Source organism: Vombatus ursinus, unplaced genomic scaffold (genome assembly GCF_900497805.2).
Source record: "Vombatus ursinus unplaced genomic scaffold, bare-nosed wombat genome assembly UNPS02014770.1, whole genome shotgun sequence".
Lineage (NCBI taxonomy): Eukaryota > Metazoa > Chordata > Mammalia > Diprotodontia > Vombatidae > Vombatus > Vombatus ursinus.
In genome coordinates, this window is record NW_020954548.1 from 40,430,432 (window position 1) to 40,449,156 (window position 18,725).

An 18,725-nucleotide genomic window follows, 5' to 3' on the forward strand; every position below is an offset into this window, starting at 1 on the left:
TGTCTTTATAACCACAATACACGGCAGAACTGCTGGGCACATAGTAGGCCCTCAATCAATACGTGTAAAATTGAATTGATTCTTTTTTTGATTTGTTTTTTTGAATTGATTTTTTTAAAACCATTTAAGTACAGCGTGTAGTATGAAAACGTGAAAACGGGCACCCAGAAGACGTCGTAGTCTGAGTTGCGATATTAGAGCAATTTCCCATTACCACGCCCAGTGAAACTAGAGCGTAAGAAGTCCCACCCAATCTATTAACCCCACCTCAACCGGACTACAACACCCAGAAGCCTTTGTATCCTAGTGCATACGCACTTCCTCCCAACATCCTCAGCGGCAGAGAAGGAGCAAGCAGGAGAGAAGTAGAGCTCTCGAGGCCGACACGACTCGTCTAGAACTCGCAGCCGCGGAAGGCCGCCACCGCCGCTGGCGCCGTGAAAGGAACCTCCGGCCAGGTCCCCAGCGGCCTTTTCTCCCTCTCCCTACCGGCCGCAGCCAACCATGTCGGCCCAGGCGCAGATGCGGGCCCTGCTGGATCAGCTCATGGGCACGGCCCGGGACGGTGAGTAGGGAAAGGCCGAGGAGCCCGCGGCTGGGAATGGCGGGCGGTGATGGCGGGGAGCGGAGGTGGGGGTGGGGGTGTGGAGGGAGGTGGCGAGGCCTGGGCGGCCCGGGCGGCCCGAAGCTGGGCGGGGGGAGGGGGCGGCCTGCTCGGCCCTGCGCGTGCGCCCCAGGTGACCCGGACTCCCTTTCTTGTCTCCCCCGCCCGCCCAGGCGAGGCGCCCGGGCCTTTTGTGCTGCCGCCTCTGGCATCCAGGCGTCGGCTGGCCTATCTCGGAGGCCCAGGCCCTGGGCCCCTTTGTCTCCGCCCGGATCCTGCCTCCTGGAGGCCGATGCCTTGGGTGCTTGGGCATCTTCCTTACCGGATTCTCCCCATCCCCCAGCACGCATGCATACGCACTCGCTGCTCGGCCTGTGGGGGCCCAGTTTGGGCCTTTTTGTGGCTCACTCCCTTTCTTTCCACTCAGACTGGGAGGCCGCGGGGCGCTGGCTACCTCCACCCACATCCTTCCTCTGGAGGCTCTGGCGGTTCTTTTTGCCCTCCTCAAATTTGAATCCTCCTTCGTGGCTTCTTCTGGCCCCCCCACCTGAGCGAAATTTAAAGGGTGTCAATAGTTGCGGGCTCAGAGTAACTGATTTGTATTTCTAGTTGGTGGTTTACAAACCCCCCTCAACGCTAACCAGCAGATACTGTCCGCTTTTGACCGTCTTTTCTTTGCCCCAGGGCCGACTTTTACTTCCTCCTCTCCTGCACACGTATACCCTTGTTTGTTGGCCTAGAAACAGCCACCTTACGAAAAAATAGGGAATTTAGCAAAGGGCCTGAGTTTCTTGATCTTCACAGACAGTATGTTTTCCAAGCCATGTGGCAGTGTTTTTCCTGGGCTTTCTCTGAGAAGAAGTTCTATAAGAGAGGGAGCCTAATATAACAGATAATATATCTCAATGCTATTTTTATTCTATTTCATTGCAAGAGAAATTGTAAGGTCGGCTTTTCTAATATGGGGGTTTTGTGCAAAGTGACGTTATCACCACCTTAAGCCTTCACATGAGAAACCCAGTGTTTAGTCAACTCCTTACAGACATAGGTAGGTTTGTACTATAGATAGGAAAGCAAAATTCTAAATGTTTCAGGAAAAAAGGCTGCAAAACAAAAACCAAAACAAAACTATATTCCAGTTGTGGTTTGTGTTTTCTTTTCTGCCGAAATAATGAAGTTGTAAATTCACACTGGCACATTTTCAGGGCTGTGCAGATTCTTTGCACTTTATTTCATAGATGAATAAGTGCTTTTTAGCTTTCTTTGTATATTGAGTTGCTTTTGAATTGCTTCCCATATTTTTATTTCATACAAACTGAACAATTGTGGCCCCTCTATTTTATTTATAAAGGTTCAGTGTATCTTTGCCTGCCTACATCAATCTGCAAGGGAGTTGCAGAAAAGCCTCATGTTCATCGAGCCGTGAGTCACAACCAATTTTTAAAGCTGTTATAACAAAAAAGTGTTTGCTTTTTTCACAAGTAACTTTAAAAGTGTAGTTTAGAAAGAAAACATTTTCAATAAAAAGACACTACATTAATCCTGGATGCTTGCAAATCCTAAAATATAGTCCTACTTTAGTATTACACAGATCTGTGTCATATACACAGATTAGCTTTAAAATTGTCACATTCCATTGCCACTTTGCCTTTACTTTTATGTATCATTCCCCTGACTTCCTTACTGCAGGTGTGGGCAAGAAAACTTTTCCTTTAAAACTTTTCAACAGCGGGCATAAAATTCTGCAGCTGAGGTCTTGAAGAATGCAGATGGGTACAGTATGTGTTGGAGCTCGCAGTGTGTATTGACTAACCTAGTTTCTTTCTGCCTTTCTCATATTGTCTTGTTAAAAGTGACTCCCAAATGCCAAAATATTTTTAAGGGTGGGAAAAAGGGAACCAGGGAGATGCCCAGATCATAGGGTTCTACAATGACGTTTGTATACTTTTCCTGGACTCTAGACAAAAAAACACTGCCTATTCAGTGCCACATCAAGAAAATAGATGAATGATACCTGTTGCTGGTGGAAATTAGGAGGTGTAAGTGTCATATTCTTTGATTCATGGCCCACTGAGAAACATGGGTTTTGGTATCTCCATCCCTATCTGCTCTTCTTGAGTAGGGTCCAGGTAAACTTTTGATAATTGTTAAGCCATTTAATTGTGGCCATTTGTCTATTTTGTATAATGGGCAGGTCAGATATCATTTGGTAAGATCTCATACTCTTTCATGATGTACTTAAACCTATAAATACGTTAGTAGTCCAGCTTCCATTTATGTTTCTAGACCCTGTTTTTCAGTGAATTTGATGGGGAGTACACAAAATTGATAGTCGGCAAATCCAGGTGAATTGTTGCAGCAGATATCCATGCATGGTTAATATGATAATACTGTCTTATTTAAAACCAAACATGAATTTCAGGAGACGAAACCAGACAGAGGGTGAAGTTTACAGATGATCGTGTCTGCAAGAGCCATCTCCTGGACTGCTGTCCTCATGACATTCTGGCTGGAACGGTACGTGCTTTTTCACAGTACAATAAAGTAAAGAAAAAACTGTTGCTGTTTTAGGGAAGCCATTCAGCTGGTGCTTTATTTTACATAGCCTAGTAGAAATTTCCTGGTGCCCTTCAAATTATATAATCTTAAGAAAGAGATGTCTTTGGATATAATAGAATTATTGTATGTCTCACTACTATAAAATTATTAGACTTCAGAAAGCTTGTCACACTGAGTACTAAGAAAATACTGTTATTTCCTTAAATATCCATATGTAGATTTGTATATTAACTGCTCCTATTTTCGGCAAGCAGATTGATCTGATTCTAGACCCTCTGTGACTTTTACCAATCACACTCTTCAATGTTGCCAATAATTTTTTTGTTTTAATAGTTAATAGGTGTTACTCCTTAAGCTTTCTTCTTTTTTTTTTTTTGAGAGAACGTTTTAATCAATTAGTGTCTGGTTTCCTTTTTGCAAATTTATATTATGTCACTATTTTAGAAAAGCAGTATATGAAAGTCAGTAAATGTGAATTTTTCTCCCATTTTACATTTTATTTTTCTTTCATTTATTTTTGGAGGCAATCAGCATTAAGTGACTTGGCCAGGGGCACACAGCTAGTAAGTGTCTGAGATGGGATTTGAACTCTGGTTCTCCTGACTCCAGGGCCGATCTGCTATGCATTGCACTACCTAGTTGCCCCTCATTTTATTTTGCTTTTAAATTTCTCCACTAAAGTCTGACCCTGATGTCTTCTGTGATGTTAACCCAAGTTTTTTGAAGATTGTCAGTGGGAGGCAATCTCTGGTAGGTCTTACCAGAAAGACTGAGTATGAGTCTTGGAGTTGACTAAGTCTGTAGACTGAGGACCAGCCTGCTTGGCTAATGGAAGAGATTCTTGTCACTAGGTTAACTTACCAGGTTTTGAATTTTTTCAACCACAGAAACTCATGAAAACTAAGGTGTTTTTTTTTTAGGGGGTTAAATTGCAGGCCATGTTGGTGGAGAGAGTATCAGAGCTAATTGTTAAATTTTCCATATGAGCATTTATATATTGAAAATTGGCAACTGCTACAAACCAGGGCTTGATTGATTGTTTTGCTGATTGTCTAGACTTAACAGTGATGGTGAAAATACTAATGATGTAAATTAATGTGTTCTGCTTACATTATTTTTTGAAAGCTGGTTGTAAACATTTACCCACATACCCCTGTGAAGTGTCTTTGAGATATTGAAATAAATACAGATTTTAAATGAAAAGAAGAACAGCAGACTTGTGCCATTTTTTTAATACACATTTCCAAAGGTCAGAATTAAAAAGGCTTGAAGGGCACAACTTTGCCTGTAATGATGAACACAGAAATGTAGAATGTAAATTCCTTGATAGCAGGGGCTTTTTCTTCTTATATGCCTACACAAGGCCTTGCACATAGCTCTGCAAGTACTAGTGGATTCCAGAAATTTTGTGGTTTCCTAGATGTACTGTTCCTTCCACCAACAATTTTGAGGGCTGTATAGCATATATTTACTGAAGTGCTCATTTTGGCATTGAGCATGAACCTAGATTTTTAAAGGCTATGCCAGTGAAGTGGAAACTGCTATATCCTACATAGCTAGAAAAGCTTTTGGCCCATGTAATACTTTTATCTTATTATAAACTTTCTGTTGTATTTTTCCATGTGTACTATACTTACCTCACCACTAGAACTATTTTAAGATAATTAGAAAAGTTTTATTTTCTACATAGTAGTTAATATAGCATCATTAGAAATGGGTATTGAATATTAATGGATGGATTGTATGTCTTTCATCTGAGAGGACCATCTCAATGGGCTACTATTCTCTTCTATCAAACTAGGAAATACTAGCTAGATTCAGAAAAGTATCACCAAGTTGGCTATAGGGTGATAACATTTTTAAGCCACAGTAATTCCTGAAGACCACTTTACTAGGTTATAGAAGAGTTGCCTTCTGTGTTGGTGGAGGACAACAAAACTACCTTAAAAGTATTGAAGGATGATGTGCATGTTCTAAGAGATAGTTTTCTCTGTGATGAATCATTACTTTGTCTATTATTATCTTGAGGAAAGAGCCAGGAGAAGAGCACTGTCAGTTTCATCTTTGGTATTATAAAAGCTGGTAACTTGACTACTATACCTATAGCTACAGTTTGATAGGGTATTTGGCTATTTATGTACCAGACCTTTGTTGCTCAATAGTAATCATCATTTTCACCATTCGTAAATGTTCTGATGGAAAGAGTAGTGGGGAATGATCCGGGATTATATCCTGGAGTTGTGCTGGAAGAAGCTGAAAGGGAGCCATTTCAGCCATCTTTTTGAATAGCTGTTGAAAGCTCGTATTGTTTTTGATCACTGAGTGTGACATTTTTCAGTCATAGAATATATATCTATTGTGAGATTAATGTTTAAGTACCCAGTTGTCATGCAGTATTAAGTACAATATAGCAATTGAACATCTTCTAATTATCTTTAGATAGTTCTAGTGGTGAGATAAGTATAGCCCACTTAGAAAAATATAAGAAAAAGTTCATAGTAAGATAATGGATAGTATTGATTAGGAGAAGGTGTGTAATGTTTTGAGTCCTAGCCCTCCTGTTTATTAGTGCTATGATCCTGAGCAGGTCATTTTCCCATTCTGGGTTTGGTTTCCTCTAAGATCTAGGTTAAAACTAGGGTCCCTAAGCTTGTTTTTTTTTAATTAATATTTTGATAACTATTTTAATATTTTGTAATTCTAAATAATTTGTGCATTTAGAAACATTATTCTGAGAAGTGGTTCGTAGGCTTTACCAGGCTGCCAGTAGTGTCTATGATATAAAAAAGGAGAACTTAACTGCTCTGAAGTCTCTTATAGCTCCAGCATTCTTCAGTGCTTGGGTGGCTACTGTAGGCTTCTAGTTTCCCCTGACCTTTTTAATAATCTTTCTTTTGGTGCTGTGTCTGTTAACTGGGGACTAAAACCCTGGGAAGAATTTCCTAATGCACAGAGATGATGGGGTGGAACAGAAATGGAGAGTTCCCTTCTTGGGGTTCATGTATTAAGGGAATGAAATTGGTATGAAGTTAAGAAGTGAGCTAGTGGCAAGTTTTGAAGTAGAATTTAATAGAGGTAAGTGACTGAAATATTCTTTCAATACACTTGTTTTCAGTAGTTTCAGGGTAGACAAGGGAATTGGGATGGTGAGCAAAGCTGTTTCATATTAAGAACTTGATTAAACTTGATTTTATAACTCCTTGGTATTGAGAGTCAAAAGACTCCTGGGTTCTGGTCATTGATCTGCTACTTGGTAGTTGCATTGTCTTGGGCAAGTTAGCGTCTCCAAGTCTTATTTCCTTAACAGTAAAATGATGTTATCTTTCTGAAGGTATGGTTGTGAGGAAAGTGCTTTAGAAACAGGAGCTACTATTATGATTGTAATAGCACTTATGAATTCTATACAAAAATAGTGTTCCAGGTAAGATTGCTTTTAGTCACAGTAGTGTTAGAGTGATTAGTTCTATCTAGTTTTCTCAACTAGCAACAACAGATAATGTTGCAGAAGGAAAGAGTAGAGGCATCAGATACCTGTCACTCTTGGTATAATTGAAATAGTTTCAAATCCATCTTTTGAGTACAAAAGGAACAAGACATAGTGGTCCATTGAGTAAGATTTATTCTCTGAAAGGTTTCTTGGAATGGTTGCCATTTGAGTTTTCTGGTATGGAGTTTGTATAGCTGCTGCTATTTTGAAAATTTTAACTTCCTAATTTCAGTGCTTATTCTTTTGTTAGTTTTCATTTTTTATTTTTTGCAAAAATAATGTTTGCCATTCATTTTTTTAAACTTTTTTATTTTTAGGCAGTTGGGGTTAAGTGACTTGCCCAGGGTCACACAGGTAGTAAGTGTCAAATGTTTGGTCTGAGCACGGATTTGAACTCAGGTCCTCCTGACTTCAGGGCCGATGCTAGCTGCCCCCGCGATTCATTTTTTAAAAGCAATATTTAGTTCTGACTAGTGTAGTAACTAAATGGCTTTTCACTTGTATTCATTATATTTCAGATGCGAAAACTCAAAATTAAGGGAAAATTGTCAGCTTGGGAGTAGCCAGACTTGGCTGCAATTTAATGCAATTTCCTGCACTATTGTTCTTGCATTTGAATTTCCCATATCCTCTTAATTTCCCCTAGTATACAGTAGTTTTATGTCATTGAAATGGTGCTTAATGTGGTTAACTGTTTTCTGTGATAAGAATTTGATGTCTATGTGCAGGAGTGATTTTGATTTGGATATGTTAGAATTGTCATTGATTTACTGAGTCATGGGATGTTGTGGGAGAACTTAGCACTTGCTTTTTGTGATATTATTAGCAAATTTGGAATGTACCTTAAATAGCTATAGTTTCTCTGTAATAGTGTCTTAAAAGCTTACATTTCTATAACACTAAACAGTTTACAAAGCATTTTTCTCACAACCACCATTGGAGGGAGGTATAATGCCTATATTATCCCCATTTTGTAGATGAACAAATTGAAATATCTGAGAGGTGAAATTAGTTCCCCATTCACTTGAGCTAGGCCTTGACTGTAGGACTTCTGATACCATGTTTTATGTTACTTACACACTGCCAAGTTGCATCTAGAAAGGAGGGATAAGGTCAGGGGGAATGATTATCCATAGTTTTATTAGTCATCCTCCAGATGGTTTATATTTTCTGCTTTTATGACATCTTGAATTAATGAGTTCCCTGTTTCTACTATCTTTGTTATTTTCTGTAAAGAATTACTTCCTTTTTATTTGTCCTAAAACCACCTACCTCAGTTCTGAGTGTTTCCTCTCCTACATCTCATTATATCAAATCTAGGTTCAAGACAACTAACATTTTGTTGAATTACTACTGTTTGTAAAGCCATGTATGATTTTGTATATTCCACCATAAACATACACTGTGTGAATTTAAAGACTTCAAAGAGATAGTTTTAATAAATATCTTCTAAAGCAGGAATTCTAAACTTGGTGTCCACCCAGGGGTCTATGAATAAATTTCATCTGTGACTTAAATTTTTAAAAATGATCTTTTACATTTTGATATTTTAAAAATATTACAATATTTTGAGAAATAATATTTAGTATTTCAGTATAATTGCTTTCCTTTGTAGTCTTATATTTTATTTTATCCATTTAAAAACATTCTCAGAAGAGGTCCATAAGCTTTGCCAGACTGCCAAAGGAATCCATGATGAAAAAGTTAGGAACTATTGTTCTTAAAGGCTTGACTGTCCAAAGGAAGGAGAGAGGATAAATAGCTGAATGAATTTGAGTCTACAAAAATTGTAGATAAGATTTAGCCCAAAAATACTAGATAGTATAAAAACTCTTTTATAATAATAAAAAGTAAACTCTCTGTAGCATAGTAATTATATGAATGTAGAATATTTTTGTCCTTAGAGAAGGCCTTAAATTGTTATACATAGTCTTCATTTCAGGGATAAGAGTACAATTCTCTAAGTAGTGTTGATTGGAGAGAATTACTTGAAGACTCACCAGCAGTTAAAAGCGTTATGAAAGTGGATTCCATTGAAGGAGACATTCCTAAAACCTGTGTTATATACTTTTTGCATTACTCTTCATACTCAGGGGATGGTGGATGGTGGAAAAGGCTTTAAAAAGCAGTTCTTACCCTGGGGTCCATAGATCCTAGAAGAAGTGGGGCAGGGGATTATGAACTTACTTGGGGGAAAAAAATTATAGTTTTGTTTTCACTGATCTGTGACTGAAATTTACTATTTCCATCGATTATGAATGTAGGCAACAAACTTTAGTAGTGTTAGGCTTCATCAGTTTGTGTGTGTTGTGGGGAGGTGCACCATTGCTGTCATTGCCACCACAGTCAATGGCACAAGAACTCCTGCTCTAGGGAGATGAGGTAGGGAAGGTGATTTGGATCCCACGAATAGGTTATATCGCATCAAGTCTCCAAGAGCTTCAAGGCCACAGGTAATGGAACTAAGATGCCAGCACTATGTTGAGGCAAGGTTCTAGTCCTTGAGAGTACTAATGAGAGAGCAAAATGGGACTCTAGTCCTATAGGAAGTGGGGTATAGTCTGAAGCAAAGTATCAAGGCAGGGACTCGGGCACAAGGAAACGAGAGTTATCGAGGCTGGAGAACAGAGTAGTAAGTTTGGTCATTATAAGCAGTTTTAAAACCCAGTTAGAACTTTGGTACAAGTTGAGAGCATGACCTAGCAGCTTGGCTGTGGTATATTGGGTCTAGAGTAAGGAAACTCACTTTGTTCTCTGCTTTCTTACTGCTTTGCGGTATGATATTAGATAAAGGATTTAATAAAAACTCTGAATTTCCTCTGATAAAAATGAGGGGATTTGATTACATGATCTCTAAAGTCCCTTCCAGTGTTAACAGTAAGTATGGCTAAAGCCAGATTTATAAAATTATTTTTTTGAATTTATATGTACTTTGGGGCAAACTTCTTGCATTTCCATGTTTTATGTTTTTATCCATCATGATTGAAATGTAGTCTGATAATCTGTAGTTTGTTCTATTACATATTTTTGATTATTTCTTGGTTCTACTTGAGCTGAATAATTAGCTGAATAGGCCAAGGATTCTCTTAAGAATGAAAATTCTTAGAGTCTCTTTTAAGTAACTGACTATCAATTATTGTACATAGTAGCTCTTTTAAAATGGGCTACTGAGTAGACTTAAGTGTCTAAAAATCCTCTACCTCCTTTTGTTTTAACTAATGACTATGGTTATTTAGAAAAAAAGAATTGTTAAGTGGGGCAAATATTGTCTGGTTTGTGTGTGTGTGTGTGTGTGTGTGTGTGTGTGTGTGTGTGCGCGCACATATTCTTCTTAAAAATCTGCTTTTCAATTAATTATTTATTTATTGCAAGGCAATTGGGGTTAAGTAACTTGCCCAGGGTCACACAGCTAGTTAAATGTCAAGTGTCTGAGGCTGGTTTTGAACTCGGGTCATCCTGACTCTAGGACCAGTGCTCTATCCAGTGTCCCACCTAGCTGCCCCTAAAATCTACTTTTTTAATAAGAAACTTGGATCAAGTTAAGAAATTGTAATTTTTAATGTTGCCTAAGTAGTCTCAGAAAAACTTAGGGCAAGAGTAACTAGGTCTATTTCTATATTTAGAATTCGGTTTAAGAAAAATTAATATAATGCTAAAGATGATCATCCCTAGAAGTTGGCCTTGTATGTGTTTCAGGATGATTTTTTTTTTTTAATTTTTTTTTTTTTGGCTTAAGTAAGTTTTCCTTACTTTTCAAAGTGCAGCTAATTTATTCACAGTGAAGGTGTTTAGACCACATTATTGACCCAGTCCTTATACTGAGGGACTTCATCATACAAGTTGATGTTCTCTAACCTCCTAGCTCCTCAAACTCCTCAGCTCTTATGACCTACTCCTTCATTCCACCTCAGCCACATACAGAGATGGTCACGCTCTGAGATTCTGAAGTTCCTTTATGTGAGCATAACCTGTCATTCCACTTGTCCTTCTACCTCACTTCTAAATTTATTCTTCCTCCTCATTGTGATCTCCATTCCCTCTGCTCCTCAGCACTCCTCAAGATGTTGGCCCTGCTCAGACTTCACTTTTCTTCTTTTCAGTCTGAACTCTAGAGTTAATCATTTGAGTGCGTGGCCTTGCTCTGGTGTCTGTTGTCCCCCCCCCCTTCTCATCGTCAATCATATCTTACCAAATTCTAACCCTAAAAAACTCTCACCATCTGCTTCCTCTGTTCCTGCTCACATGCTACCAAACAGAGCTGGAGGAAGTCATGCTGGGGCCACCACAGATTTATGTTCTTGACTGCCTCACTGCAGCTGAGTAGTCACGGTGGCTTTTCAAATTTCTCTCCCAGGTCTTCCATACTGCTCCCCCTTCTTCCTTTTTCTCAACTAAGGACATCAACTCAGGCATTACTGAGAAGTATAGGTCATTTACAGTGAGCTTTCTGTTTTTCTCTTCTGTACAGTTAATGATTCTTTACATCATCCTTTGTTCTTTAGTCTCTGAAGAGGTGGCCCTCTTCATCAGGGTCATGATGGGCCTTTGATTCCATCTTTTCCTATCGCTTCTGCGACATTGCTCCCACAATTATATCCTCACCCCTTCTTCAGTCTCTCCTTATCTGCTGGTTCCTTCCCTTCCATGTTGTTTATAGTTCACCTCAGTCCTTAAAAAATCTTCACTAGACCCTGCCATCCCCTCAAGCTATTTTTCTGTCCTTCTTCTAGACATTCAAATTCCTAGAAAAAACACTCTACCCTGTCTACTCTCCTCTCATTTGCTTCTCAACTCTTTATAGCCTATTATAGTTGTCAAATCCAATAACCTTATTTCAGTCATCATCTTTTTTGATCTGCCCGTAGGACAGCAGCCAGGTAGTTCCATAAATAGAACAGTGGCCCTTGGAGGCAGGAGTTCAAATTCAACCTCAGACACCTACTAGTTGTTTTACCCTGGGTAAATCACTTAGCTTTGGTATGCTTCAGTTTCCTCATCTGTAAAATGGGTAACAATAGCACTTGCCTTACTGGGTTGTTGAAAGGATAACATGAGGTGATATTTTTAAGTATTTTGCAAATCTCAAAGCACTATGTAAATGCTAGCTATTACTTTTTGACACTATTAGCCACACTCTCATCCTGGGTACTTTATCCTTTTGGTGTCTTCATGACACTGCACTATGCTGCTTCTCCTTCTACTTATCTGCTCTTTTTCAGTCTTGTTTTCCATCTGGTACCGCCTAACAGTTGGTTTACTTCAAGGCTCTTTCCTGAGCTCTTTATACATTCTCTCTGTGATCTTGTCAGTTCCCATGGGTCTAATTATCATCTCTGCAGATGATTCTCAGACATATATCCATCCCTAGCCTCCCTTCTCTGCTTCAGTCCTGCATTGCCTAAGGCATCTCAGAATAAGCGTGTCCACAAGAGAACTCATCTTTATCCTCAAACCCACCCTTCTTTTTTATCTTCTGCTCTCCTTGAACTTGACTTCCTTGACTCCTTACTCTTTACCCACATTCCAGTCAGTTGCCAAATCTTGCTAATTCTCCCTCCATCTTTCTCACCTCTCTCCCACAGCCACCACAGTAGGCCCTTGAACTATTGCTGTTCCTTTCTAGTTGGTCTCCCTGTTTAAAATTCTCTTTTAATTCACCCTCCCACATGGCTGCCAGAGTTATTTTCTTAAAAGCTTAGGTCAGCCCGTGTCATTCCTCTGTTCAAACTCTAGCAGCTTCCTAATGCCTTTAGGATCAAATATAAGCTCTCTTTGGCATTTAAAATCCTTTACAAACCTGGTCTCAAACCTATCCCTCCAGCCTATATACATTACTTCTCGTCACACCCTCTGTGGTCCAGTCAAATTGGCCCTCTTATCATACCTTTCTACTGGCTATCACCCATGGTTGAAATATTCTCTTTTCACCTCTTTTTTTTTAGGTTCATTCTATCCTTCAAAGCACATCACAAGCACCTTCTACAAGAAGCCTTTCCTGATCCTCTTTCCCCTCCCCACAATATGCTAGTGCCTTCCTCTCAAATTATTTTGTGTGTGTGTGTGTGTGTGTGTGTGTGTGTGTGTGTGTGTGTATGTTGCCTTTGTAGATAGAATGTAAGCTTCTTTAGTCAAGGTCTTTGTATTTGTTTATACCCACAGTTCCTAAATATTTTGTCTTGATTAGTTGATTGACCTCACTCTCTCCCTTTTGACATTAGCATATAGAAGCATCCAAATGAGGCTTGCTCTTACTGAGATTTTTGTGCAGGAATGGGAGGAGAAAGAGTCCCTAGCAGGCCCATTTAAAATTATTTTGAAGCTTTACCTGCTTGATTTCCAAGCTGGCTGGAATATTATTCTTTTTCTCTCTGCTTCTATCTCACTTGTGCTCTCTTGTTCTCCTGCTATATACATCTTGACTCCAAGATTCTGCAGAAATCAAAAGTCCTTCTAATGATGAAAAAACTGAAGCTACTGCCTGCAGTGAATAATCTTGGTTGCAGAGAACAGAGGAAGAAATATAACCCTCCTCTTGCTACGAAGGGGATGAGAAATTGAGTGCACAGTCTTGCGTATGTTGTCAGATATGGTTGTTGCTTTGTCAGTCGGATTTGCTTAAAGGGGAGGGAGTTACATCCTCATCAGGAAATAAAGTTTTTTTTCTTTTTTAAATGGGCATTGATGTTTAATGGCAAAAGAAAAAGGGAAAAACTTGCCCAGAAGCAAATATCATAGAGGGAGACTGTGTGGTATTCTGTAAACAGTGCTGGAGCTAATAATAACTGATACATATATATATATATTTTAAAGGATTTTAAAGTTCGTAATTTATGTATCCTTTTTCATTTTAGCCTCATAATGACCTTATAAAGTTGGTACTACTGGTATTATCTCCATTCTATACAAGAGGAAACTGAAGTTTAGAAAGACTTAAGTGACTTATCTGTAACTGAACAGCTACTTAAGAGTCAGAGATGGAACTTAAACCAACTTTCCTGTATAGTGTAGAACTTGATCCGCTCATCCACTGCCTCTTTAACTGGGATTGAATCTCAGCTCTATCACTTCCTATCTGTGACTTTTGGTAAATTGGAGTAGGTGACCTCTGAGGTTTCAGTTCTTAGTTTATGATTTTACAATTATTGGAAGAGATAAAGCAGTTTTTCCAATTACCCATTCAAACAGTAGTTGTTAGAACTCTGAAATTCAAATGCGGCCTCAGACCAAACACTTGACACTTACTAGCTGTGTGACCCTGGGCAAGTCACTTAACCCCAATTGCCTCACCAAAAAGCAAAAAACAAAACAAAACCAACTCTGAAATTCAGAGACTAGAGGTGTAGATAGAATAAGTGGGAACGAGGCTTTTTTTGACATCTTTTCTGTTTCTCCAGGTCATTTCTAGTTGCCTAGTTTCCCAGAAGTCCAGAGACCAGAACTTGGATGCTCAAACTTGGGTAACTGATAGTTGGTGTAGGAGGTTTGGGGAGCATCAGGATTGTGGGGGAGGAATTTTGACCATAACAGCTCTAGCTATTTCCTCATAAGCGTGGTAGCTTGCACATGCCAGTTAGCTTCTGCTTTCTCCTCCAGTACTGCTACAAACCCTTAATGTTTCCAGATGGCAAAGTAGCATACAGATGATGTCTTTAGTTGTCGCAATAACCCTGCAAGGTAGGAGAAGAGGAATGCTTTTTCTTTTTTTTCTCTGAAGGGCTGCTGTGTAGATAAATAATATGCTGAAACTCACTTTTTGACATAGTGTGATATGATAGAAGTGGGATTTGGAGGCAAGATACTTGAGTTCAAATCCTGTTTCAGACATATTCTAGTTATATAACAAACAAGTCAGTTAATCTCGGAAAGCCTCAGTTTAATCATCTTTAAAATGGGGATTAAAGATCTAGAACTAGAAGGGGCCTTAAGGCTATAGTCCAGCCTCATTGTACAAATGAGGGAACTGAAGCCTAGGGAGGTGTTGTGACTTTTGTTTTTCAATTAAAATGCATTTATTCATCATCTTTCTCATTCCTCCTAATTAAAAAAAACACCAGTTTTGTAAATAGGCATAGTCATTTGTAACAGATTCTCTGCATTGGCTGGGATTTGCCCATGATTACACAGCTGGTAAGCATCACTTGTACCACTTACTTCATAGGGTTGTGAGGAAAGCACTTTAAAGTGTTACAGAAATGTCAGGAATTATTCACAAAGTCCTCAGAGTTTCTGAGATCCAGAGCTCCTGAGACCCAGTTTGATACAGCTGTTTGTATTTCTTTTAGATTTAGAAAACCTCATATAACCCCCAATTCCCATGTACTATTTTTGCTTCTACCTTTGCCTTGACTACCTCTTCCTTCTCTCTGCCTCTATAACTTGTGCATTTATCACCATCAGTAGTAATTAATGGTTACAGTTAGAAGGTTTTAGGACCGACTTTGAATATTGTTTTTGTTTATATGGAAACTTAGAAAGTTGATCAAACTCTGGTCATCCTGACTAGCCTTTTTGTCTGCTTTTATAGACTTGTTAGCTTGGCCTCACAGGATTGTAAGGTAGATTTTGATTAATCAGGAGAGAAAACTTCCTAATATCGAGACCTGTCTGAAAATGGAATGGGCTGTTTTAATCTATAGTGAGCTCCCTATCACTAGAAGTCTTGAAGTCTTCAGGCAGAAATTAGATGACCAGTTGGCAGGGATGTTGTAAAAAGAATTGATGCCTTGGAATGTAGTTGAACTGGATGTCTTCTGAACACTTTTCCAATGCAGGAATCCCTTGGTTCCTCATTGCTTTCCCCTTTTATCGTACTACTTCCTACCATGTGAATTTTTTGAGATTGGTCAAATGCGCTAGCCATTTGACAGATGACAGAATGAATTTGACATGACAGATGGCAGAATAAAATTGGCAAAGGTAAGCTAATTATGTCATAGTTTTTCATTGTCATAATCCCTTACTATCATGGGACTAACATCAACCTGACCCTGGTTAGCTGTTAAAGTAACATTTTAAAACTTCATAAAGCCCGGAGTATTAAGAGAAACAAAACTTTTCAATAATAACCTTTTTCTTAATTTTCTAAAGTTGGCTTTGGTATTTGAAAACCTTTATAAATCAAATGAATAATGAAATATGCTAGCCCTTCTTAATTGCTTTGTACAGCAGGTAAAGTTTCATGCATTGATGTGTTCCTTTTTTTCCTTCCACAGCGAATGGACTTAGGAGAATGTACAAAAATTCATGATTTGGCCCTTCGAGCAGATTATGAGATAGCAAGTAAAGAGAGAGACCTGTTTTTTGAGCTTGACGTAAGTCTTCTTTTTGTATAAATTAATCAAGCGCCATTGTGAGTACTTAAATTCCGAGCTGACATTTTTTCCTTTATAGTTTGTTGCTGAAGTTGCTCTTGTGGCGTATTCTTCCCACATATATTCAGACATGCTGGAATGTAATGGACTGGAAATGTTGGGATTTCCGTAGATGGTATGGGAACTGGATGTTATCGAAAAAAGTCTTTAAGTTTTATATCGTTCAGGATTCGTTTGAAAATTTTACATTTTTGTTATGTGTCTTCACATAGTTTCATGCTATCTTCCATTTCTCCTTTTCCTCTTCACATACATGAACAATGACAGGTAGAGAAACTGGTGTTGGGAACGGACTAGGATAAAGGGAGAAGGTCGCATATATAAAGCACATAGAGAAGAGTTGGGCTAATGTGAGAGCTTAATAAAAGATTCATTTGAAGCCAGTGATCAAGAAATGGATTTCAGCAGCAATTTGGAGAGCATGTGAGGCCATGTGTTGTGTTATCAAGGTTTGAGGGAAAATGGACAATTTTCAAAGAGAAAACTGAAAAGAATTATATATTACCTTATTTGAAGACTTTAAAGAAAATAGTGATTTGGAGGGTAGGGAAGGGAAGGTTGGGACAGTTTTCACTGTTAAAGTGGATTTGATTTTTATATAAAACATTAATTAGGTAATGCTTAGTTGTATGGACTGAAATCTCCATGATATATTTTTTAGAAATACATAAATTATCTAACAGATTTTTAATCTAGTAATCAGATCAAAATATCAACACACTTTAGAAGACTGATTTATTTTGTTTTTAAAGTTTCTTGCAACTTCTGCAAAGGAGAATAAAACCAGGAAAAAAATTAATTTTTTTCCCCCTAAAACCTGACACAGGTTGAAATCTGAAGACTTAACTGCATGAGAAATGATAGTTATGAAGTGCTTTGATTTAAGAATTAAGAACAATAGTAGATGATTTTAGAAAAATAAGGCAATTTGAAAGTACATCTTTTAAAATTATAAATACAGTTTATAAAAGAGGAATTTATAAAAAATTCTGAAGTTTGTATATTTAGAGCTGGAAAGGATTTTGGAGTTTATCTCATACTTCATAGAATCATAGCTCTAGAGTTGGAATAGACCTCTGAACATCTAGTCCAACCTCATCCTCCACACACCCCCTCCCCCTCTTCAGTTCACTGAAGACAAACTGAGGCCCAGAAAAGTTCAGACATTTCATGAAATAACACCATAAGAAAAGTGGCAATAAAATATTTTTACCCCCATGAAACTGAGGCATACACTTTTATAAGTGCCTGTGTACACTATGAGAAGTATTTGTCATTAACAAATTTCCTTTATTTTGAAACTCTTGAACCATTTTTCCCACCTCCCAGGCTTGTGTATTGGAGGAGTTGCCTTCTCCTCTCCTCACTCTTAAATATCTGATCATCCAAGTCTTTTTGATTTCTACTTCCACAACTTCTCTCATATCTCTCCCCTTCTCTCAGTTCACATAGCAACTGTCCTAGTTTAGGCCCTTGTTGTCTCTCCCCTGAACTATTCCACTAACTTCCTGTGTGGTCTCCTTTATTGAACCTATCCTCCACATAGCTGCCAAACTAATTTTTCTGAAGCACAGGTCTGATTTTCTCTCTCAAAAATACTTAAAGGATCAAATAAAAACTGACATTTAAAGCATTTCACAGCCTGACACCAACCAGCCTATGTTTCTAAGCTTACCTATTATTTTCCTTCATAAACTCCATGGTTCCGTCAAACTGACTTTCTTTTGCTGTTACTCAGACATTTAATCTCTCATGTCTGTACCTTTTAATAGGCTGTTATTCATGCCTGGAATGTAGTCCCTGCTCACCTGAGTTGTAGAATTCTTTCTTCCTTCACAACTCAGCTTAAGTACCACCTTTATGTGATAGTTCTCCTTATTTCCCTTCTGTCCCCCACTGCTAATTCCCTCTTTTCCTAAACTATCTTGTATTTAATTTTTATTTATTCTGGTTTTACTTGTATGTTTTCTCCCCTTGATAGAATGTAAGCTTCTTGAATACAGAGACTTTTTTTCTTTCCTTTGCATCCTCTGGGTCTAGAAGTCTGGAAGAGCTCTTGGCACATAGGTGTTTAATAAATGCTTGTTGATTGACTTCATAGTGGGACATATAGGGAATACCTGTGGCCAGGGCATTGTCATTGCCCTACTCCACTGGTCTTGAGTGCCTTGTAGTCTCTACCAGAACTATAGTCTCTCCTATATGCAATCTCTAATGGGTGTTGCTCTTTGCTGAACACTTGCTGCTGACTTGACAGAAGTATGAATTAAAGTGGTATGGTAAAGTGGAAAGAGTCCTGGATTCAGTCAGGGAGCCTTGCTGGGATTGTAGTGTCAGAAATCTTAGAAGGAAGTGACCTTGCATTTTAGAATTTGTGATCGATAAGGAAAGCAAAGCTACACAAATTGTGACAAACACCCTGGAATTTTAGAGAGAAAATAGGTTTCAGAGAGAAAAAATGGGGTCCTTTAACCTAAAATTTTAAAGAGAAATTCAGTCTAGGAAGGGTGGGTATCCTCAGGACACAAAGGCAAAACAGTTGTGGTGATTAGGAAAAGGGGAAGTTGTCTAAAAAGAGATTGATGTGGATGCACTAGGAATTTACCGGCATAGATTTTAAAAAGATAGGTACAGAATATAGAAGCAAGGACACATAATGATGTATGAATGCAAAAGCACACAAAGATGTACAAATAGTGTCAGG

General features: G+C 38.5%; 1 protein-coding gene across 8 annotated transcripts in view; it reads left to right on the plus strand.

Annotated features, from left to right (window-relative positions):
• Window positions 1-335: 335 nt before the first annotated feature.
• The window catches only part of LOC114043729 (putative RNA-binding protein Luc7-like 1), a 48,682-nt gene continuing 30,292 nt past the window's right edge, over window positions 336-18,725 (plus strand). For 3 of the 8 annotated variants that reach the window (XM_027862877.1, XM_027862878.1, XM_027862879.1), the window contains exons 1-4: window positions 404-565; window positions 1,956-2,026; window positions 3,027-3,121; window positions 15,863-15,961. In XM_027862877.1, coding sequence (XP_027718678.1) covers window positions 15,866-15,961 — 96 coding nt within the window. In that variant the 5' untranslated portion in view covers window positions 404-565; window positions 1,956-2,026; window positions 3,027-3,121; window positions 15,863-15,865. The other 5 variants (XM_027862872.1, XM_027862873.1, XM_027862871.1 and 2 more) reach the window with 4 other exon arrangements.